Raw genomic sequence first — 24,725 nt, forward strand, 5'->3', positions numbered from 1 at the left:
ATTTAAATTTTATTAAAAAAAAATTATAAAAATAAATAAAACAACACATATGTCTGTATTAAAGAAAAAAATATTGATAAACATGTATTTGGAATGGAATTAAATAACAAGTAGGCTACTTTGGGTGTCTTGTTCATTTTATTTATTTTCATATAAAAGCAACAGAACTTGAATTACATCCAGTTTATTAGCAACACTGTGCACGAGCGTGAATCCCGCGATATCCATCTTTGATCTCACAGGTGTCAGATCCACTGCGAGAAGAGAGAACTGTCCGGCTTGCCTGCGCTTTTTTCACTCCTCCTCTCACTGAAGCCTCCTACTCTCACATACATTTCAGGCGAGGCAAGGCGCATCTCAAACAAGCCTCTTGTCTTCCCATCATGCAGTAGAAAGAGCCCAGATGATGTCACTTCCTGTGTGAATTTTATTTTTAAGAAATACTGTATTTTAAATACAGTCAGTGCAAGGAAAAGTCTAGTGTGAACGGCCATTAATTAAAACGTTTTAGTCAAATAAATATCAATCTCAACGTTGGTGTGGAAACATGGCAGTATTGTATATTTTAATGTTAATATCATGTTAGATAATTGTGTCATTGATCAAATGTGATGCGATCTGGGAAAACCCGTCGGATGTCGCGCTGGGCCGTTTTCAGTAAATTCCAAAATAGTTAGAATGTCAGTTTTTTGTCAAAAAATTTTTTTTCATTAAATTATTATTCTATAACATCTTTTCTCTTATCTCTGAAAATATCTTGGCAAAATTCCCTTGTTTAGTGCAGAAAAACAGCGATAGTGTCAAGCTGAAAATACTCTCTTTCTCTAATGCATTCTATGCGACCATTTTCTCTAACGCGTCTAACGCAGGCAGAGGTGAAAAAAACAAAAAAAAAACAATCGCCGTATATCCCATACACCTGTCCGTCTCTTAACACTACAAAGATAGTTTACCTATAAAATAAACCACATAACATGTACAGTGAATGCGTATTAGTGCGCATTTCGCGCCAATCCTGTTTTAAAAAAAAGAGTGCCAAGCGTCCCGACGGTGACCGTTATTAAACCTGTTTTTCTCAAAATTCCGTTCCAGAAAATCATAGCGATCGGCCGACTTCAGATAAACATAACTTTTGCTACCAACAAGTTATGATAAAAATAAAAACAGATATGGAAAGGGCTTGATACCAGCTTCCATATTATATCAAAACCTGTAATAGGTCAAATTTCACCATGTGGTGGGTTTTCCCAGATCGCATCACAAATATATTCAATAGTTCTCACTACAGAAACATGGGATTCGTGCCTATAATGTTTTAAATAATAATTGGAAGATGAATTTTCCTCATTCATGGAAAGTTTCAAGGACATATAATCAATTTATAAAAAGGCATCAAATTATCATAATATTTTATAAGATGTCTACTTTCTACTATTACATCAGGGCTCACTTTCATGTCCTTTCACTTTATATTTCTCTTGGTTAATTATTTTGATGTACTGAAAATTAAATGTGATATTTGTTTCTTTCATGTCAGACATGATGGAAGTGAAGGAGGAGAGTGAAGAACTGAGTGAAGTGGAGGAGGAGAGTGAAGATCTGATGGAAGAGAGCGAGGAGAGTGAAGAACTGAGTGAAGTGAAGGAGGAGAGTGAAGAACTGAGTGAAGTGAAGGAGGAGAGTGAAGAACTGAGTGAAGTGAAGGAGGACCATCATGTCAAACCTGGAGGAAAACCTTTGAGTCGCTCAAAGACTAAAAATACATTTTTAAAGAAAAGACGAGCCAAGAAATCTTTCACCTGCACTCAGTGTGGAAAGAGTCTCACAAGCAAACCAAGTCTTGAGCGTCACATGATGATCCACACCGGCGAGAAGCCGTTCTCATGTGATCAATGTGGAAAGAGTTTCAGTCAATCATCAAATCTTAATGTTCACATGAGGATCCACACCGGAGAGAAGCCATTCTCATGTGATCAATGTGGCAAAACATTTCTCTGTGCATCAAATCTGAAGTCACACCTGACAGTTCATACGAAGGAGAAGCCGCATTCATGTTCTGTGTGTGGAAAGAGTTTTTCACTGCTGCAATATTTACATAGACATGAGAAAACTCACACTGGTGTGAGAGAGTACATGTGCTTTGAGTGTGAGAAGACTTTCACTAAAGCGGACGGTTTAAAACTGCATCAGAGAATTCACAATGGAGAAAAACCTTACAAGTGTTCACACTGTGACAAGAGATTCAGTCGGTCAGCACATCTGAAAAGACATGAGATGAACCACACTGGAGAGAAGCCGCACACGTGTGATCAGTGTGGAAAGAGTTTTGCTTTTAAAAGTGACCTGAAGCTACACATGAGAGTTCACACCAGAGAGAAGCCGCATTCATGTTCTGTGTGTGGAAAGTGTTTTTCAGTGCTGCAATATTTACATAGACATGAGAAAACTCACACTGGTGTGAGAGAGTACATGTGCTTTGAGTGTGAGAAGACTTTTACTACAGCGGACGGTTTAAAACAGCACCAGAGAATTCACACTGGAGAAAAACCTTACAAGTGTTCACACTGTGACAAGAGATTCAGTCGGTCAGCACATCTGAAAACACATGAGAGGATCCACAATGGAGAAAAACCTTACAAGTGTTCACACTGTGACAAGAGATTCAGTCAGTCATCATCTCTGAAAACACATGAGAGGATCCACAGCAGAGAGAAGTCGAACACGTGTGATCAGTGTGGGAAGAGTTTCTCTATTAAAGCTAACCTGAATCTACACATGAAGATCCATGCAGTGGAGAAACCACATCACCTCAGTCTGAGATCACGGTAAGTAGTTTATTGTCATGCAGCATTCAACACCTGAGCTGCACGACTCTTGCCTTTGTAACCTCTAGCCTGCAAAGGATCCTGAGGATCAACCACCTCCTGACCTACAGTTCTCCGGATTACACAAGGACCAGCAGCGAACATCCAGCAATCAGTGCGGAAAGGGATCCAGTTTACCCCCACTGCGAATGGAAAGACACCAGACACCGTAGCCCATTGCCGGACTGATCACCCGACCACGTGGAAAATAAATATAAGCTAACCAAACCTCTTCCCAAAGGCCTGGGCTTTAGGTTGTTGCTACATTTACGCATTTGGCAGATGCTTTTATCCATACATTGGATTTCAAGGCACACTTTTACATTTATATGGAAAATCAAGCGCCAAAGCTCTACTGTTTGAGCTACAGGATAGCTTGTTGCTATATTAGTTGTTGTTGTTTTTTTGCAGAGACTGTATCTAGGGTCTGCATATACAGATAGATACATAAGACACATTATCTGTATTCATAGTAAATGCTTATTTACTATTTCATAACAGCATCTAGAAAGACCACAATTGACTTCAATTTCTTCATCCAATCCATTGCTCATTTACTTAACATTCATTGTGAACATCTATTTGTATAGTTGTTTGTAGTATCTGTTTTATTATTGATTACATTTTCTTAGTAGTTTAGTAATTTTTCGTTATTAGTTTAGTCACTTTCCTTATAAGTATTTAGTAAGATTGATATTTTACTCTTGTATCTCTGTGTTAATAAAATCTTGTGTTGATAATCAGATGCTCTACAAGCTTGCTAAAATTTCACTAAAGATGAATCAGATGATGAACTTCCTATAATTTATATAATTCTAATTCTTTCAACAATCTTCCATGATTGTTCTTTATTGTCAAGGTGAAATTTCTCAGTTGGTGCCCCGTAATATAGGAAGGATGTGACCAAAAACTCAATATTAATATTAATATTTAAGACCATAAATCACTTCACTAATAAATTATATTTCACTGCACACATGACTGACATTGATTGAGATTGCTGTCTGTCTACATTGTTAACAGTTTCATATTCAGTATCATATATACATTTCAAAGAGTTTGTTCTAGTCAGATTGAAGTTCATTCACACCATGAGGCTTCACGAAGTCAGAACAATCACTATGAACTTTAAACAACACCAGCCCCGGCTCCAGCTTTGAGATGTAGGGTGGGCCAAGTGAAACTCCTAGTTTTAACATTATTTTTTACTCGTAACAAAACTTTATTTTATAACAAAAGAAGAAGGTCTTGATATTTGCAGGGCTCAACACAAATGAGCTTTTCTACAGGTTCATTCTGGTTCAGATTTTTACTTGCCCTGCAATAATCTTCACTGGACCCATCACACAAAAAAAAAAAGTATTTTAATAAATATAAATTATGTTTTATTAACAAGGTTCGGGAGGAGCACGTTCAGATAATTAACACAGGTGGAAAGCACTCAGCAATCAATGGTAAGAGGTGCATATATACTCAGCAGTCTCACCTCATTCCATTGACAGTTTTGCAGCATGTCTCAAACAAACTCCTCTTCCGACGAAGACGTAGACGTCACCAGGGATGCACCTCCGCACTTCACCGGTCCCACGGTCATCCCTCCTACGCCGGTCGCCGCACTGGAGCCCCCGGCTTCTCCTCGCGGCCGTACACCGGCCAGATCTACCTGGCGCTCAACAAGACGTCAAGACCAGTCTTCGCCGCCCCCGGCAAGACACCCTTCTTCTTCCCCGGCTTCCTCCTACCGCTCGGCCGTTCCGACAATCCCACCTATCGGGAAATGGACCGTAGCGGGATTAAAACAAGCACTGGGGAATTCAGATATACAGGTTTCGCGAAAAATGACAAAGGCGGAATTGTATAATCTGTATGTTTCCTTACAGTCATCGCCCAAGACGACCCACAGGCAGAGCAAAGCCCGCAGGGCCCAAAAGTCGCCTGCCCAGTCACCACTGTCGTCTTCTCGCACAGGATCCGGATCGCTTCGTCCATCAAGACGCAGCAACAGGCCTTCAGTGAGCCTGGGCCACGCACCGGATTCCGCCATGACACTCCCGCCTCTCGATGAGGCCCAGCCCTCCACCATGGCTTCTGCTGCCACAGCGAAGCATATAGCCGGGCCCAGCGGCCTCCCTACAACCTCTCAGTTTTTTACTCCTGCTGTTCATAACCCTTTTTCTTTTCAGTGGCCTCCAGCTCCTGTCGCAGACACTAGCACGAGGCTACCACCGATAGCAGCACAGGCCCAACCATTTCAACAGTCTCATCCAACAGGTTACAACCCCGACCACTTTCAGTGGCCTGCAGCTCCAGTAGCTCAAACAAGCGCGGGCCCGCCTCCGCTTGCAGCTCAAGCCATACATAATCCTTCAATTCCTTTATATCCTGCAACTAACTTTTCTTTTCAAGCCACAACAGGTCATCCAAGCGTGAGGCCGCCGCCGACATTCGCAGACCCGGCTTATACCCTTCCCAGCTCCATGTTACAACAAAAATCAACCTTATTCTCTGTTCACAGCAACACCGATGCCCGTGCCGTCCAACGCAGTTGCCTTGGAACCACCACCAGTATCCCAAAACATCCGCGCACAGATCCTCTCAGGTGCGGAAGTAGACCTTTCTTCTCTTCTCTCTCTACTCCCCTCAGCCGAACCTGACCGCCAAATAGATTGCTGGGATTTCTCGGTTACACTGAAGAACACAAACACTCACTCATCTCGCATTCTTTCATTTTCCGAATTTTCAATTGCTTTTTCCTGTTACACTGAAATAATCTGTTCAGCTTTCCCCCACAGGCGGCGCGAACTGAATGACTACCAAGCAATCATAGCCGAACTCGCGCTGTCCTATGGGGGTGGGCATTTCTACACTTACCACAAACTTTTTTCAGCCAAAAGTGCCGTGCGAGTCGCACAGTGGAACCAGTGCACATACTGGGGTGCACTCGACCAGGATCTCCACAGCAGGGTGTTTCTAGGTTGCAAAAACATTACCTGCGCGGTCTGGAGGTCAGTAGCGCACACGACCGCGTCGTGCCTGCAGGTTAACCCTTCCTCTCTTCCCTACCCGGGAACAAGCAATGCTAAATCCACCAGCTATGTGCTGCAACCACCAGTGCAATGCAGGACTCTGCTTTTGACGAAAGCAGGCAGCCTTGCAATCATTTCAACGCGGGCAAATGTCAAAGATCGCGCTGCAGGTTCATGCACATCTGCAGCTTTTGTGGCGGCGCCCATGCTCGCATTGTATGTCCAGTCTTCAAATCTGTGAATAAAAAATCAAAAAATTATTGGGAGACTCCTGTGAATATTTCGCGCATGCACTTCGAACTAGCTCATCACCCGGATGCCGAATTTACTGATTATCTGCTTTCAGGCTTAAAAAACGGCTTTAAACCTGGCTTAGAATGCCCGCTTTCCCAAAACATCATATGTAATAATCTCCAATCCGCCCTCATAGAACCTGAAGTCGTAGACGAACTAATCAAAAAAGAAGTTGAGTCAGGCTTCATGATCGGTCTGTTCGACAATCCTCCATTTAATCTGTTTCGTATCAGCCCCATTGGAGTGGCTACAAGGAAATTCTCGGGTAAAAAACGTCTAATAATCGACCTGTCAGCCCTGCATAATTCCCCATTCCCAAGCATTAATAGCTTGATCCCTCTAGATGAATTTTCGCTCAAATACCACGATATAGATCAGGCTATCGACATTATCAAAATCGCAGGTCGGGGTGCTTGGCTTGCAAAACTCGACGTTACATCTGCTTTCAAAGTAATGCCTATCCATCCAGGTTCATGGCACCTATTCGGAGTGCGCTGGCTCGGGAAATATTATTTTGCAGTACGTTTAACATTCGGATGCAAAAGCAGCCCGAAAATATTTGACATGCTATCAGAAGCCGTTTGCTGGATTTTGTCGAACAACTACGCCATTCCTTACCTCATTCACCTGCTAGATGATTTTCTAATAATTTCGCCTCCCGATGCTATCCCAGCCGCGCACATCCTCACGGTACAAAACGTTTTCTCTGAGCTAGGAATTCCTATCGCACAGGAAAAAACCATGGGCCCTGCAACATCTATCGAGTTCCTAGGAATCAATTTGGATTCAGACAAATTCCAAGCATCCCTCCCCAAAGAAAAAATCGACCGAATAATCCTTCTCTTCTACTTTCCTTGAAAAATCTAATTTTTCAAAACGCGAACTCTTGTCCCTGCTCGGGCATCTAAATTTCGCAATGCGCATCATCCCACAGGGCCGCCCCTTCATCTCGCATCTCCTCTCACTCGCGTCCTCCGTCCACTCACTAGAAGACCGCATTTCTATAACTCAAGCATGTCGCGACGAACTTGGGCTATGGTTAACATTTCTAAAACAGTGGAACGGCCTATCTTTTTTCTACAACAACCTTGTTTCATCCCCCACTGACATCCAGTTGTTTACAGACGCCGCCCCCTCAATTGGGTTCAGGGGATTTTACCAAGGTCATTGGTTCGCGGCTCCGTGGCCACCTCAGCTCCAGGTCATATCTCAATCCTCAGCTCTATTCGAGCTTTACCCTCTCGTAGTAGCAGCTTTCCTGTGGGGGAAAGAATGGGCCGCTAGTAGCGTTTTAGTGCATTGCGACAATGACGCAACAGTGCATTGCATTAACAAAGGCCGTTCCCATTCACCCGCTCTGATGCCACTCTTAAGGCGTCTCATCTGGATTTCAGCTTGCGACCAATTCATTATCATTGCTAAACACATCCCTGGGTCAAAAAACCAAATCGCTGACTCTGTCTCGTTTTCTGTTTCAGAAATTCAGGATGCTGGCTCCAGAGGCGGATCAATTCCCAACTCCAGTTCCTCGTTATTCAGAACTAATATTCCCGTAACCCACCCGTTAAAACCCCTGCTTGACGCATCACTCAACACTATCCTCCAAGCAGTATCTCCCAGGACCCTTCAATCCTACGTTACTGCTTGGAGGTGTTTTAAAACATTCCATGTCTCTTATAACTTGCCTTTCCCTGATTTTTCTCTTCTTTCAATCACCTCTTTTATCTCCTACCTTAACATCATTAAGGGTCTACAAGTCGGGTCCATTAAAGGTTATTTGAGCTGTATCCAGTTTTTCCATAAATTGATGTACAGCGCTCCTTCCATGGAGATAAACAATTCACAAACCTCCCTCCTGATTAAAGGGATTCAAAGATCCCAGCCTACCCGCCCCGACGCCAGACAACCTATAACGCTAGACATTCTTACCAAATGTATTCAGACCCTCCGCACAGGCTACCAGCCCCTCGGTTCCACTCGCACACTCGATGCTATGTTTATCCTAGCCTTTTTTGGTTTTCTTAGATGCTCGGAACTCGCCATTACTTCTAAATTCGACCCAAAAATCCACCCCACCATCTCGGACTTATCAGTACTAGACGGCGAAACCATTTCATATTTGATTAAAGTAAAACTGACCAAACCAAAAAAGGTCATTTCATCTACGTTTTTAACCTCGCTTCGCAAATCCAACCATACCAGTCAATTCTAGCTTATCTGCCCTGGAACCCCTGTTTTTAGACAAATCCAAAAAAAACCCGTGACACGGTTTTGGTTCCAGAAACACCTCAAATCTGTTCTTCAACAGTCAGGCATTCCAGCGAAGAATTTTTCAAGTCACTCATTTCGCATCGGGGCAGCAACTTCAGCAGCCCAAAAAGGCCTCTCCCAACAGCAGATTCAAGCCCTTGGGAGATGGTCCTCCAATGCTTTCAAAAGCTATATCAGGACGAACCGGTTCCACATTAAAAAAGCTCACCAAACCCTCATCGAGTAAAAAAAAAAAAAAAAAAAAAAAACCTTTCTCCTCTTTCCTGTCTCCTCTTTCCGTCCAGCGAGCATTGGTCTCACAGCGGACGGAGTGAGCTCTTTCCAGTCAAGCACTTACGTTTTCTCTTTCATCCAGCGATGCAGTGTGAGAAAATCTCCTGGGCAAGCTCTCATTTTCCTGTTTCCTCTTTCTGTCCAGCGAGCATTGGTCTCACAGCGGACGGAGTGAGAACCTTCCCGGTAGAGCACTTACGTTTTCTCTTTCATCCAGCGATGCAGTGTGAGAAAATCTCCGGGCAAGCGCTCATTTTTTCCGCTTCCTCTTTCCGTCCAACGAGCATCGGTCTCTCAGTGGACGGAGTGAGAACTTTCCCGGTAGAGCACTTACGTTTTCTCTTTCATCCAGCGAGCATTTGGTCTCACAGCGGATGCAGTGTGAGAAAATCTCCCGGGCAAGCACTCATTTTTCCTCCTTTCTGTTTCCTCTCTGTCCAGCGAGCATTTGGGCTTAGCAGAAAAGCGCAAATCCTCCCGATCGGTCACCGTAAACTACAACCGCTCCCCGTTCGCAGACTAACAGGGGCCGTCAGTCCAGGCAGTGCCATTACGGGCCTCCCCGGTCAAGCATCCAGGCCCCTTCTTGAGATGCCAGCCCGCCAAACTCGGCACTCATTTGGGGGGTCTTTAGTCCGGCGGCTGTCCTCTGCTCTTTAGCCTTTGGGGGGAGTACTCTGGGTTCGGGCCGAACTCCGAGCTCGGAGCCCTCCCTCCGGACAGCACGCCAAATACGCATTAAACTTTACCCTTCAAATTATATGTAAGTGTGAACTCGTGAAATGATGTTTTATTAACAAGGTTCGGGAGGAGCACGTTCAGATAATTAACACAGGTGGAAAGCACTCAGCAATCAATGGTAAGAGGTGCATATATACTCAGCAGTCTCACCTCATTCCATTGACAGTTTTGCAGCATCCCTCCACCACCCCTTCTCCACCCTTCTAGTCCTAAACACTTACATACGGGGGGAGTACTCTGGGTTCGGGCCGAACTCCGAGCTCGGAGCCCTCCCTCCGGACAGCACACCAAATACGCATTAAACTTTACCCTTCAAATTATATGTAAGTGTGAACTCGTGAAAGACAAGTAAACAGTGCAAGTAAAAAGAACAAAGATCAGGTCTGGGGCCCCTGGGCTTGAGGTTATGTTCGGGCCCTACATATGCTGCGAATGAGATTAAAGGTCATTAAAGGTACAAAATGTAAGATTTTTGCATTAAAATATCCCCAAATCTCAAGGCCAGTGTTATATATTTTGTTAAGTTGATTATTTACAATATCCCAAATGTTTCTGGACAAATGCGGAAGTTGTAGTTGTAGCGTCTATCAAGCAACAAACATTAGCTGTGGAACATCATTATTCTTTACTGATTGCAGCTGGTTCTGTCGACAAAGCATGCTTAATTTTATATTTAGTATTATTGCTTTAGATTTGTGTTTAGTTTATTGACATTGTTTATCACGTCTGGGGCCTATACCATGAAGCCGGTTTAGGTGGCTAGCCAGCTATGTTTCAGTTTAGTTTCCGCCAACCCTGGGTTTTAGGTACTATGAAAGTAGGTCGGCTTTAATCGGTGTTCGTCACCATGGTATCTTACGCTGCATGGCTAACCTGCTCCGGGGCAGGTTATGTTCTGGATTCGAGATCTCAGACTGAAGTTTGACCAATCAGCTGAGAGCAAAGAAACATATAGGTGACGTAACTTATTCCCAGTGTCTGTTACAATGACTTCACCTTTTCTCCCAAATCCTGTGGACATCTCCGCGCAAATTGTTAGACGAGCACTTCGTAGAGAGAGTTTTTAGGGACAGACAAAATCCATTTGATTTTCCTGATACTTGTATGAAAGATACAGGTTTTCCGCGGAAGGAATGTCTTATCTTTGTGAACTTCTTGAGCCGCACATAACAAATGTGACTCGTCGAATTCATGCACTTACTGTACCGCAAATAGTATGTATTGTTGCGTTTTTTTTGCAAGTGGTACATACTTGTATGCGGTCGGGATGCAGAGAATCTAGGGAAAAACACGGTCTGTCGAACAATTCGCAAGGTGGTCCTCGCTCTGCAGGGGTACATGAATAGCTTCAATGTGTTCCCTGGATATTTATCGACCATGTCCATAAAAGAGGGCTTTTATAAAATTGCCGGTAAGATATCTTGATAGGGTGACATCACATGAACAAATTTAACCTTTCACTCTCATTTTTTTTTCTTCTTCAAAAAAGCATATTCCACACATAGAAATCTATTATACAATAGTCTGCAGTAGCTACCTGTTAAGAATGATTTTAAATATATATTTTTAATTCCTATGATGAGGCAGATTATGTGAACAGAAAGTCCTTTCACAGCCTTAATGTTCAGGTAGGGCTACTGTATAGCCTATGTGAAGTGATTTTTATTTGCATTGAGATCAATCTTTAAATAAATAGTAACTAACAGATAGGACAATTATTTACTGTACATTTCATCTGCAGATGACTTGTGATCATGAATGCATGATCACAAGTTTGGATGCCAAATGGCCTGGCTCAGTGCATGACTCAATTTTCCGTGAGTCTATTTTGTGTCAGCGCTTTGAGGAAGGCAAGTTAAACTTGGTACAGTACACTTTAAAGTTTTAATTTTAATAGCAAAACTTACACAATTTTCCCCTTTTCTGTTCTATGACAGGGCTTTTTGATGGCCTGTTGGTAGGAGATAGAGGTTATGCATGCCAGAGGTTTTTGCTAACCCCCTATCCTGACCCTCAGACAGGGTCACAAAATCGCTTCGATGTGGCCCTCAGAAAAACCAGGGTCAAGATCGAGATGACCTTTGGCATCCTAAAGGCACGTTTCAACTGCCTTAGGCGTTTAAGAGTGTCACCAGAGCGGGCATCACAGATAGTCGCTGCATGTGCCATTCTGCATAATATAGCCACTATCAGAAAGGAGCGATTACCACCACAAAACCAGCTTCTCCCCGATGAAACTGACCCCATCACACTTGACCACCCAGCTGGCGCAGCTGTCAGAGATGCAATCACCATACAATATTTTGCTTAATAAAAGCACACTGACACTGCAGATAGGTCTCAAACTGTTTTATTGGTCATCATGTGGCTAGGGAGGAAGAAAGAGAGCAAGAAAAATTACATTAATAAACATTCATAGTGTTCATACTCTAAAGGGTTACTTGGTTAAAAAAAGTTCACATACTGAGATCAGTTTTATCCAGCTGTTTGATCTCCAATTTAATTTTTTTAAAACCTCAGCTCACAGTCCAGCTCCTTTAGTGAACATTCTAGTTCAAGTCTCCTTTAGTGTGCAGTCTAGTTCTAGACTCCTTTTGTAAAGGGCCCTGACTGAGTCTGTTTCCACCTGAAACAATTCCACCACAAACAATCATTACACCTTTTCTGGAGGTTGATCAAATCACAAAAAGTGGCATGACTTTAATTTATGTCAAGGGTTTAAAGCATTACCTTGTTCACATTTCTTCTGAAGCCCATTGAGGTAGAGGCCTCAGTTTCTGGGGCAGGTTGTGAAAAATCCTACAATAAATGAGATGTGCAAGGGCCAGTCACTTAATTATGATATTCAAATGTGTGCCATAATAAAAAGCCCAGTGCATTCACCTCAACAACTGTCTCAGAACACACAGACAGAGTGTCTTCATCATTTCCTCCACCCTAATAAATAAAAGTAGGTCAATGTAAAGCATAACTGTTGTAAAGCAGGTTATGTTTGGTGTTCTGTCTGCTGCATACTGACCTCTGTGTGGGAGACTGTGTGTGTGTGTGCTGGCTTCAACAGGGACACTGTATTTTCGACTGCAGAACAGAATCAGCCATATTTAACTTTTTTTAAAACATTAGTAATGCATTGCACACACATACATACCCAGTGTCACTTGCTTAGAGGAGCCAGCACCAGGGTCAGACTGTACAGCACATACAATCCCATCCATAATCGGCCGCCCCTTATTGCTACTCAGAGCCAACTCCTCCGCCACAGTGTAATCTTGAGGAGTGGCCCTCCCCAGTTTTCCTCATTTCCAACATGACATCATGACTTTGCGTAAACATACACGCCACTTTTAAGTCAAAAGTGGCGTGTTATCTATACGCATTTTGAGCTATCCGCGTGTATGTTCAGGCCGAAACGAACCGTCATCTTCCGCGTGTATGTCTACGCCGTTAAATGTCCGAGCGAAGCAAAATGTACGTGAAATAATCATGTTGGTCCCCTTTGGAAAACGTGTAGATGTCACAGTTTAACAGCCTCAGACGTGAATCTTACACGTACCATTATCCGGACGTTTGCTAATCCTACCCCTAAATCTAATCATAACCATTTCTTAAAACTATAGGCTACAATTATAAAGAAAAACAACAGACAGACAAGTATAATCACAATCATTTATTTAATGAGAAAATGTCAAAATCGGTACCAAAAGTTGTTCACGTGACGATGTGTCGCAGTCCTCTCTGGCAGTGGTTTTGTATGAGGTAACAGACAGAGCAGAATTTAAGTTATTAATTCAAATCCATGAAAACGTTAATCCGTCTTCGGTTCGGTTCGCTCCCTCTGAGGGCTGCCGCGCGGCACACAGTGCGCGCTTCAATTCAAATGTGAATGTGCATGACGCAATCTGTGACGAAGCAGGCGAGAGCCAATGAGCGTTTGATATTAATGCCGTAACCATAGTAACCTGTCGCTTCTTGAGGGCGCAATTTTTGAATTTGAATTCTTAACAAGCGCGGGGTTTGACGTTTACGGTCAAGATGACGATTACTGGATAAAGGGCTGAGTTTGGATCTTTTTCTTGCAAATAATATATGGATTCTGAAGGTTTGGATTACATCAAGCTAATAAAATTGGTGTATTTTGTGAATCGATGTTGTGTTGTAAGGTTAGTATAAATAAATTATTGTGATTATACTTGTCTGTCTGTTGTTTTTCTTTTTAATTGTTGCCTAGGTAGTTTTAAGAAATGGTTATGGTTAGGTTTAGGGGTAGGATTCGTGGCTCAAACTATCTTTTAATGCCATATTGTTCATAAAAATGCCATTTTCCTACATATCTGTCCATTACGTTTTATCATTTTAATATTGTCCCTTAAAATGGGTATGTTTAGGTGTGGGAGTAGAGTTAAGGGATCTTACATTTATAATCTATACAATGGTGGAAATTGTACAGATATCTTCAAGATATGGCAAACGTGTATGGGCGTTAAAATGTGACATCTACACGTTTTCCAAAGGGGACCAACGTGATTATTTCACGTCTTGTGGTGATACCGGGGAATCGATATTTTTTTTCCTAGGATGGTAGGAGAAGATTAACCCCAGTGACGGGTAGGTTTAGGGACTTTTAGGGAGTTGGGGTAGGTCATATCTATACAGTAATGTAACGTTAAGTCAACGGCGTTGATAAACACGCTGAAAAGCGATTATGCGTGCTGATAGCACGCCAAAAATGGAAATCGAATTGGCGTGTCATACATACGCCATTTCATGAGATCAGTCTGTCATTTCACACTTTTTTCTGTTTGCTGCAAACAAGAGTTTGTGATTAAATGTTCACAAAAATAATAAAAGGTTGTGGTAAATACTCACCACTTTGAATTATATTTTTATATTTTGTCTTTATCTGCTGCCAAGACCGTTTGGAGTTGGGGTTGCATCTAAAAATCAATGAATATCAATCTTTCTTAGGATGTAATAGCCTATACATTCACATTTTACATACATCTACACACACACACACACACACACACACACGTATGTATACATCAACACGAATACACACATTTTCATTTTAGCATTTAATAAATTTTTTATATGATTAGCCTACATAAATTTACATTAATTGTTTATCTTAGCCTACACATTAACGCAATCAGCAATTTTCCTCCAAGATTGTTCTCTTGCTTTGGCAGCAGATACAGTGTTACTGCGTGCTTGAAAAACACTTCTATATTCTTCATATTTCTGAATAATAATCTCTAGCTCCTGCGCTGAAAAGTATATAGCTCTCGCTCTATCCATATCGAACGCGATTGGCTGTTCAGTGTCGAAGTCACTCTTTTATGTGCACGCGCGCGTGGAGTAATCATAGCTTGAGGATCAAAGCCTGAGTTGACAGAGAAAGTTGATGAGCTGCATCATGGTACCAATAAAGCCTGATTGCATCGGTTTGGTTTTGTCGACTCAAAACCAATCCTGTTACCCCGAGTTTGTTCAGCTACAATCATGGTACAGGCCCCTGGTGTTTATGGCCATGTAAATAAATATAGCATGTGTTATACTGTACATAAAGATTAATCAGTATTTTGGCAAATGATGTGGGTATGTTCGAATGTACTTTTACAACAATTGTTTAGAACACGTAAAACTGCGCTGCGTTATCACAACAATGAATTCGACAAACACAGTAACATCTATAATAACCAATTTAGTATTAAACCTTACTTTCCTTGCGGTGAACCACGCCCCCCTTGCCACAAAAAGCATGTCATTAAATGCAACATTTATAAAAATAGGACTTTACCTCATCCATGAACATGATTTTTTGATTCCTGTCTGACTGATTTACATCCACGGTGGAGTTGAAAACGACAGTTCCCAACATTCCACGCTCCTTCACATCGTCATCAAGCTACGCCGTTGTTGTTGTTTGGAATGTAGCGCCCTCTAGCGGCATATTGTATCAAATCTTGCATATTGTACCTTTAAAATACAATACAGGATGTGCTCTATCATCAAAATTGTGTAATCAGTGTTGTGTAATGCAGTACTAACTAATTAATTAATTACTGTAATTTAATGACTTTTTATTCTAAACGTAAAATAAGGAATTACTCTTTAAAAATAGTACAGTAATCTTGTTACACTGTTGAAGATGTAATTAGTAGCTTTTAGTAGAATAAAGTAGAAGTTACGAGAATACAGTCTTCTGTAGAAGTATTTTTATTTCAGTGTTTTTTCTTTAGTAAGGAAATTATTCTGACTATTTTGTGCTTCACTTGAAAAAGTTCCTTTCACCTTTAGTAACTGGAGTCACTTCAGTTCTAAAATAATAATAATACTTCACACACACTTTATACAGTTTGATTAAGCGACAGGCTCATTTCTGTATTGTTTTCATCGATCACAGCGATACTTGTGCGTCTTTTCTGAAACTCTTTCCGCACTGAGCACACGTGTGTGACTTCCCTCTGCCTTGGATCTCTCCAGTGTGGATCCTCCCATGTGTTTTCAGATTTGCTGACCGACTGAATCTCTTTCCACACTGATCGCACATGTGCGGCTTCTCTCCAGTGTGGATCCTCCCATGTGTTTTCAGAGATGATGATTGACTGAATCTCTTGTCACAGTGTGAACACTTGTAAGGTTTTTCTCCAGTGTGGATCCTCTCATGTTTTTTCAGAGATGATGACTCACTGAATCTCTTGTCACAGTGTGAACACTTGTAATGTTTTTCTCCAGTGTGGATTCTCTCATGTGTTTTCAGATTTTCTGACTGACTGAATCTCTTGTCAAAGTGTGAACACTTGTAAGGTTTTTCTCCAGTGTGGATCCTCTCATGTGTTTTCAGAGATGATGATTGACTGAATCTCTTGTCACAGTGTGAACACTTGTAAGGTTTTTCTCCAGTGTGGATCCTCTCATGTGTTTTCAGAGATGATGATTGACTGAATCTCTTGTCACAGTGTGAACACTTGTAAGGTTTTTCTCCAGTGTGAATTATCTGGTGCTGTTTTAAACCGTCCGCTGTAGTAAAAGTCTTCTCACACTCAAAGCACATGTACTCTCTCACACCAGTGTGAGTTTTCTCATGTTTATGTAAATTAGGCAGCTGTGAAAAACTCTTTCCACACACAGAACATGAATGTGGCTTCTCCTTCATATGAACTGTCAGGTGTGTCTTCAGGTGTGATGCACTAAGAAATGTTTTGCTGCATTGATCACATGAGAATGGCTTCTCTCCGGTGTGGATCCTCATGTGAATCTTAAGATTATGTTTGTTTGTGAAACTCTTTCCACACTGATCACATGAGAACGGCTTCTCTCCGGTGTGGACCCTCATGTGAACATTAAGGTTTTCTGATTGCCTGAAACTCTTTCCACATTGATCACATGTGAACGGCTTCCATCCGGTGTGGATCATCATGTGACGCTCAAGACTTGGTTTGCTTGTGAGACTCTTTCCACACTGAGTGCAGGTGAAAGATTTCTTGGCTCTTCTTTTCTTTAAAAATGTATTTTTAGTCTTTGAGCGACTCAGAGGGTTTTCTCCAGGTTGGACATGATGTTCCTCCTTCACTTCACTCAGTTCTTCACTCTCCTCCTTCACTTCACTCAGTTCTTCACTCTCCTCCTTCACTTCACTCAGTTCTTCACTCTCCTCCTCCACTTCACTCAGTTCTTCACTCTTCTCCTCCACTTCACTCAGTTCTTCACTCTCCTCCTTCACTTCACTCAGTTCTTCACTCTCCTCCTTCACTTCACTCGGTTCTTCACTCTCCTCCTTCACTTCACTCGGTTCTTCACTCTCCTCCTTCACTTCACTGGGTTCTTCACTCTCCTCCTTCACTTCTATCAGTTCTTCATTCTCCTCCTTCACTTCACTCAGTTCTTCACTCTCCTCCTTCACTTCACTCAGTTCTTCACTCTCCTCCTCCACTTCACTCAGTTCTTCACTCTCCTCCTTCACTTCACTCAGTTCTTCACTCTCCTCCTCCACTTCACTCAGTTCTTCACTCTCCTCCTTCACTTCACTCAGTTCTTCACTCTCCTCCTTCACTTCACTCAGTTCTTCACTCTCCTCCTTCACTTCACTCGGTTCTTCACTCTCCTCCTTCACTTCACTGGGTTCTTCACTCTCCTCCTTCACTTCACTCGGTTCTTCACTCTCCTCCTTCACTTCACTCGGTTCTTCACTCTCCTCCTTCACTTCTATCAGTTCTTCACTCTCCTCCTTCACTTCACTCAGTTCTTCACTCTCCTCCTTCACGTCCATCAGGTCTGACAGGAAAGAAACAAATATTACATTTAATTTTCAGTACATCAAAATAATTAATAGGAAATAAAGTGAAAGGACATGAAAGTGAGCCCTGATGTAATAGTAGAAAGTAGACAACTGCTATAAAATATGATAATTTGATGCCAATATAAATTGATTATATGTCCTTGAAACTTTCCATGAATGAGGAAAATGTATCTTCCAATTATTATTTTTAAAACATTATAGGCACAAAACCCATGTTTCTTTAGCAAGAACTATTGAATATATTTGATAAATGACACAATTATCTAACATGATATTAACATTAAAATATGCAATACTGCCATATTTCCACACCAACGTTGAGATTGAGTTAATTATTAATGGCCGTTCACACTAGACTTTTCCTTGCACTGACTTCACTGACTGTATTTAAAATACAGTATTTCTTAAAAATAAAATTCACACAGGAAGTGACATCATCTGTGCTCTTTCTACTGCATGATGGGAAGACAAGAAAATAATCTCAATCCATTGTCTCAGTTTTTACACAAACTTTAGCATTGACTGTATTCATCAACCCTGTTACCAAAGTTACTGTAAGAAGAATCTCTATAACTATGAATAACTTGTATGATATTTTACAAATGTAACTTTATCAGTAACTTGGTGTTTACTGACTATTCCTAAAAATATATATTTTGTAAACTTTGTTGAAAATGACTAAAATTCTGGTAACGTTGTTGCTACTTGGGAACCAGATATAAAATAAATGTAAAATAAAATAGTAATTAAACTATTAATTTTAAACTAGTTAAAATAGTATTTAGCCTGATCTGATGTTGACAATCAATATAAAAATGTCTCAAACCTCCCTCTACTGACCATTTGTTGAAGAAAAACCCAGAACATTCTGAACCGTTTCATAGTTTAACTGTTTATCTAAACACTGGTTTCTAACATGAATGTTCTTCAGCATCATGAATGAATGAAGAATAAACACCAACCTCTTTGTTCTTCAGGATCTTCAGTGTGTTTCATTCTGCAGGGTTCTGGATCACTCATGTTCTCTCTGTCCTCTTTAATAAACTCAGTCTTTGCAGATTTCAGCTCTTCCTGATGCTCTGATGCTCGTCTTCACTTGTAGCTGATGGGAATTTACAGCATTTATTGGAGAATTACTGTGGGAGGAGCTTCACTGATGATGTGACTGCTGTGGGAGGAGCTTCACTGATGATGTGCTTGCTGTGGGAGGAGCTTCACTGAAGATGAATTACTATGGGAGGAGCTTCACTGATGATGTGCTTGCTGTGGGAGGAGCTTCACTGATGATGAATTACTATGGGAGGAGCTTCACTGATGATGTGCTGTAGTGGGAGGAGCTTCACTGATGATGAATTACTATGGGAGGAGCTTCACTGATGATGTGATGCAGTTGGAGGAGCTTCACTGATGATGTGAATGTAGTAGGAGGAGCTGATCTGCCAAAATCAAAAATATAAATCACTGAGTTTGTTTTTATAATAAATGACACTTCTAAGCATTTATGTCTGTCTATCTATTAATCGTATAGTAACTGATGCCAATTCATTATTTTTATTATTTGTATTGCTAATCCTTACATTATTCTGCTTCTTCATTAAAATGCAGGTATCTAGAAATATAGAAAATAATATAAATAATTTTAATTCTTCCAAATACAAATAATGGTAAGAAAAACAGAACAAAATCATAAAAAAGAAATAAAAGGTACACAAAGTAGCCAACAAATCCCCTCAGTCTGCTGAGATCTGAAGACATCAGCATAATAAATGAGGTGAAAACAGGATCTATTGTCATGAAATAAAGAGTGTTTTCAGCAGATCTGTTAATATTGATGAGCAATTCAGGATCATCAGCAGATCATCTCACTTTATTCTGAGTGTTTGCTGTTAGAAACATGATAAAATTGTTTGATAAACATGATAAAATATCTGAACTACTCTACTGAAAGACAAGATAGTGTTGCTTCTCACAACATGACATGGATAAATCATAAAAAAAATTAATAAATAAAAAACTAACACTAATGGCATTCATCTTAATTAACCACTAAACTACAGCAGCATAATCTAAAATACATTTGAATTTTCTACATTCATTGCACTAATGTTATTAGATTGCATTCATGACCTCGAGACTGGATTACTGTAATGCTTTATTAGCTGGTTGTCCTGCATCCTCAATAAACAAGCTACAGTTAGTCCAAAATGCCGCCGCTAGAGTTCTTACGAGATCAAGAAAATATGATCATATAACACCGATTTTATCATCACTACATTGGTTACCTATAAAGTTCCGTATTAATTATAAGATATTGCTACTGACTTATAAAGCCCTAAACGGCTTAGCTCCAGTCTATTTAACGGATCTTCTATCACCCTATAATCCATCGCGCTCTTTAAGATCACTAAATTCAAGGCTTTTGGTCATACCTAGGATATCCAGAACCACCAAAGGAGGGAGAGCATTTTCACATTTGGCTCCAAAACTCTGGAATAGTCTTCCTGATACTGTTCGTTGCTCAGACTCGCTCTCCCAGTTTAAAACTAGATTAAAGTCTCATCTCTTCAGCCAGGCATTCATATAATCCCACAGTTCAAACTACAATCCGGCCTCTAGCTCATAAATGCCAGAGGAGAACTGGCCCCCGACTGAGCCTGGGTTCTCCCAAGGTATTTTTTTTTTTCTCCATTAGGTCACCTGATGGAGTTTTAGGACACCATTAGGTCACTTGATGGAGTTTTTCGGTTCCTTGCCACTGTTGCCTTTGGCTTGCTCAGTTGGGGATATTTTGGGGATATTTAATTTAATTTTATCAATCAATAAATTCCTCTTGAAACAAACTTTGTTGTATTATTTTAATTTAATACCGTGAAGCTGCTTTGATACAATCTGTATTGTGAAAAGCGCTATACAAATAAACTTGACTTGACTTGACTTAAAACTGACAATGATCCTAAAAAACTCATTATAAACTCAATGTTTAGTATTTAGCAGTATCTGTTCCAGTATATTGTAACAATGTGAAGTAACACATTTGATTACATTTACATTTATGTATTTGGCAGACACTTTTTATCCAAAGCGACTTAACTTACATTGTATTTCGAGGTTTATTCTTATCGGTTCATATTAGTTAAAGATGAAATAAAACAGCAGCAGCATCAATTCCCCTCTCAAACTCAGAGGAGAGTTCTCAAATTTTGACTTTTAACTTCTTGACATTCAGGAACAGTTCTCACTCCAAACATCGAGACAATCACACAAACGAACACAACATCGCTCAGGTCTGAATGAACTCAACATATTCTCCTCATGCTCGCTGCTGCTGCACTAAATGTTTATTTCAGAAGGAAGACGCCAGAAAAGACGCACAAGTATCGCTGTGATCGATGAAAACAATACAGAAATGAGTCTGTCGCTTAATCAAACTGTATAAAGTGTGTGTGATGGTTGAGTAAATATGAGAAATACCGTGAACTGCTCTCCTCAACTCAGAAGACTCGACGCTGAAACTCTTCTTCTTCTCCTTCTTTATTTGCGGCTCGAATTAGCGCCATCTGTTGTGGGTTTTGGATCAGAGACTCATTTTACTCCTTTTTTTTTCATGTGATGCATGATAATGAGGAAGCAAGCACTTTTTTTAATTGCAAAAAAACTACAGAGATGACATGTTTATGATATACAACTTTCTATACAAAATGTATTCAATGTGTTGAATGTCATCAGTAGCCTATGTTTTCAGTGTAAAACGTTTTACTTTTTACGGTCAATATAATTCAATATAATTTTTGCCTGAAACCGCAAACCTTTGAAAATGGGTTTCAAAGTGCACGTTTTTGAAACAAAAAATGTGTTTTTGAAACAAATCAAAACGTGAATCTCTGAAGACTATGACATTAAAATATTTTGAATCGGGTCAATAAATATTTCAAGATAAAAAAATAAAATAAAATAAAAAAAGATTAAATTACAGACTTTCTATTGATGGTATACAAAAAAAAAGGGACAATTTACTATTAGGAAAACATTTGATTTTAAAAATATATTTCTTGTTTTACTACTCTAATGGCATACATATTGTCTGTGACAGGGTGGTACAAGAAAGACTCCCATGCCTGAATAAAAAGGATAATATTATTAAGGATTTTGTGCCTGAGGTGGGAAAATAAATTTTTTTTGGAGGATTAACATATTATGGTAACATATTAACATAAAGGTGTAAGTTTTTCAAAAATAAGTTTGTTCTTAATGAAAATTTGGAAAATTGCAAAGTGGAAATGGCACCCGTTTTGTATAATGACTCTGCAACTGAACTGAGAAGATTGTGTTTGTTAAAAGAGGAGATCGAGGAGGACTCGAGTGAACCAGAACCCTGGAGAATTTATAAAACACGAGGAACAAGCAGGTTGGTGTCTATTTTAGATTAATCTTTAATGACTGTTCTGGTACATTAAGCTAACAAAGCTTTAGACACGTCCCATACAAAGAGTTCCTGTGGTATTGTGTAATATTAATAATATGTGATGTAATAAAAAAGGCGATAAAAAAGATGATATATTTTAGAGGATAATATATATATAGGCCTACATATATTACACTTTTTAGAAGATTGAATATAATCTAGTATATTGACAAATACTAGATTAGGCTTATATGTTTTATTATAAACTTTTAGCATGAAAACCAAAGTTTAAATTATTAAAAGTGTGTGTGTGTCGACTTTTTTGTGACAAAGGTCAGAACTGTATGAACTATTACTGTTCATACACAATTTGTAACAAAAAACAGTGCTAAAATATATATTTAGGAGTCTTAGACCTTTCCAATGATATATAGTTTGTCATGATTAGATTAGGATTTAATTGTAATATAGAAGTAAACGCAGGCATCCCGCTAGCGGGACGGTGACAGTTATTTAAACCAAGTCCATTTTGTCCATTACAGGGGTTGAGAATAAAAGGTGTTTAAATCTGAAAAACACTGAAATTAATAAAAGTCTTAAATGCCTGAGGTGGGAAAATATGATTTTTTTTTTGGAGGTTTAATATGTGTCTAATGATGTGGGCTATTTAGAAAATGATGTAGTTTAAAACAAAACAAAAATCCAAGTTGAAATATGACCGAATCCCCGTGTTTACAGAATGACTGTAAACATGCTCTCCTAGTATTTCGACGCTTTACTCCCCAGTCCAGAGGGTGGCGGTAAGTCATGCGTTTGTTTTCAAGATTACAGCGGTAATATTCCCATTTAGTCCAGGCAAAGTAACTCATTTTGGAGCCAAAAATAGAACTAATTGTAAAATAATTTTTTTCAGCATAGATAATTTCTATGAGGTGTCCAGAACAACATACTAAAAGTCCTAAGAAATCCTAGTTGAGGAAATATGTTAAATTCTCATCATTTCGAGATGTGTGCCAATAGAGACAGAGCGTATTTAGGCCACGCCCACACCCAGGGGGAAAACAATCCAACCGTCCCCATTGACTTTGCATTGCGAGAGGCTGCCTCCTTGTCATTTCTTGCTTCTAACAAAAGACAGACAAATGCCTAAAAGCTGCTGTGTGACAAGGTGTACAGCAAACAAGCTAAAAAAAACCAGAAATACGTTTTTATTAGCTCTCGACCTCAAAAAACGAGTGTTTAGTACATAAAAGTGGATACAGGCAGTTGAGACAGAGCGTCACGTGTCTCATTACTCTGAGAACTAACGTACGCCCGCCGGAGGACACTGTAATCGGCAACACAGGATAGTTTATCTTACAGAAATATATAAAACTGACATTTGGATATTTGACTCACCAGAGACCAAATGTTTAACTTACTGCACACGCAGTGTATTTTAGTGCATACTGAGTGTCAGGATCCCACAATTTACCCATTCGTTCCAGCCTGTGTCCACTTTTATGTCCTCAAACGCTCGTTTTTTGGGGTCGACAGCTTATGAAAAATTATTTCTGGGTTTCTTAGCTTGTTTGCTGTACACCTTGTCACATAGCAGCTTTTAGGCATTATTCTGTATTTTGTTAGAAGCAAGAAATGACAAGGAGGCAGCCTCTCGCAATGCAAAGTCAATGGAGACAGTTGGTTTGTTTTCCCCCTTGGTGGGCGTGGTCTTCCGATTATGACGCGTTGCGCTCTGTCTCTATAAGGTCAGGCAACAATACACCCCAATGGGGCTATTTTTTTCCTTTACTCCTATCAAAATGAAACTTTACATAATGAAAGTACCCATGAAAAGTAAACATTTTTGTATTACAAGTTTCTTTGAAAATTAATTTCAATATGCAAATGAGCTATACACTAATTGAATATACCGGTAGGCTACCCAAAATACACCCGCATAGGCTTAATTTCTTCCTTTACTCCTACCACAATAAAACTTTACACAATGAAAGTCTACAAGAAAAGTAAAACATTTTGTATTGGAAGTTTCTTTGAAAAATAATTGGAATATGCAAATGAGCAATATACTAATCGAATATGTCCAAAATACACCCTAATGGACTTATTTTTTCCTTTACTCCTATCACAATCAAACTTCACACAGTGAAAGTATACATGAAAAAAGTAACATTTTTGTTTTACAAGTTTCTTTGAAAAATCTATTTTAAATATGCAAATGAGCTCAACACTAGGCCTAATTGACTTATGGCCAAAACAGGGGCCAAATAACAACACATTCATGTCCATTCAGTAAGTTAACCTATGCATAAACAATAAATTTGAAGTCACTTGCCACACTTACCTGGGTCACTTGCCACAAAAAGACCTTAGGTGAGTTATTGTTTAATCATGATAATAATTCCATATGCATTTATTTCACAATATATTATCTTAAGATTTTTATATATTTATCTTTTCTGCATTTCACCTCTGTTCTAGCTTGGTTCCTTTTATTAAACCAATCCCATGTAATATTGTTGGCTCTGTGACAAATAGCTTGTTATGTTCCT

General features: G+C 39.9%; 3 protein-coding genes and 1 pseudogene across 8 annotated transcripts in view; 3 read left to right on the forward strand and 1 right to left on the reverse strand.

Moving 5' to 3' along the window:
- LOC309492236 (uncharacterized protein) overlaps positions 1 to 5,152 on the forward strand; it is a 162,782-nt gene extending 157,630 nt beyond the window's left edge. For all 3 annotated transcript variants that reach the window (XM_082161112.1, XM_082161110.1, XM_082161111.1), the window contains exon 3: positions 1,538 to 5,152. In XM_082161112.1, coding sequence (XP_082017238.1) covers positions 1,538 to 2,829 — 1,292 coding nt within the window. In that variant the 3' untranslated portion in view covers positions 2,830 to 5,152. The remainder of the gene's footprint in view (positions 1 to 1,537) is intronic.
- Positions 1 to 24,725, forward strand: part of LOC309492160 (uncharacterized protein) — a 129,813-nt gene that overhangs the window by 55,157 nt on the left and 49,931 nt on the right. The window lies entirely within an intron of this gene.
- Positions 10,190 to 11,854, forward strand: LOC309476761 (putative nuclease HARBI1; annotated as a pseudogene). The gene is made up of 4 exons: positions 10,190 to 10,880; positions 10,975 to 11,097; positions 11,211 to 11,319; positions 11,407 to 11,854. The product of its transcript is annotated as a putative nuclease HARBI1 (transcript).
- LOC309491035 (uncharacterized protein) lies at positions 15,753 to 21,298 on the reverse strand. 3 transcript variants are annotated; one of them, XM_082160440.1, is made up of 5 exons: positions 21,243 to 21,281; positions 19,349 to 19,380; positions 18,734 to 19,207; positions 17,346 to 17,536; positions 15,753 to 17,186 (listed from the first exon to the last, which is right to left on the reverse strand). In XM_082160440.1, the coding sequence occupies exons 3-5, from the start codon at positions 18,789 to 18,791 to the stop codon at positions 15,870 to 15,872; spliced, it is 1,566 nt and encodes a 521-aa protein (XP_082016566.1). In that variant the 5' UTR covers positions 18,792 to 19,207; positions 19,349 to 19,380; positions 21,243 to 21,281; the 3' UTR covers positions 15,753 to 15,869. The 3 variants fall into 3 exon arrangements, with proteins under 3 accessions (XP_082016566.1, XP_082016568.1, XP_082016567.1); XM_082160442.1 differs by lacking the exons at positions 17,346 to 17,536; positions 19,349 to 19,380 and having other exon boundaries at positions 15,753 to 17,116; positions 21,243 to 21,298; XM_082160441.1 differs by lacking the exons at positions 17,346 to 17,536; positions 19,349 to 19,380 and having other exon boundaries at positions 15,753 to 17,206; positions 21,243 to 21,298.

The sequence above is a fragment of the Leuciscus leuciscus genome (genome assembly GCF_965113295.1).
Source record: "Leuciscus leuciscus genome assembly, chromosome: 1".
NCBI classification, from domain to species: Eukaryota; Metazoa; Chordata; class Actinopteri; order Cypriniformes; family Leuciscidae; genus Leuciscus; species Leuciscus leuciscus.

Bases quoted from the DNA above. Each gene is read 5' to 3' on its own strand.
- LOC309491035 (XM_082160440.1), bottom strand. From the start codon at position 18,791: ATGAGTGATCCAGAACCCTGCAGAATGAAACACACTGAAGATCCTGAA. The intron at 17,537-18,733 runs GTTGGTGTTTAT...AGGAGAGTGAAG, and splicing joins AGATCCTGAAGAACAAAGAG to AACTGAGTGAAGTGAAGGAG. The intron at 17,187-17,345 runs GTGAAGGAGGAG...GAAGTGAAGGAG, and splicing joins AGAGTGAAGAACTGAGTGAA to GAGAGTGAAGAACTGAGTGA.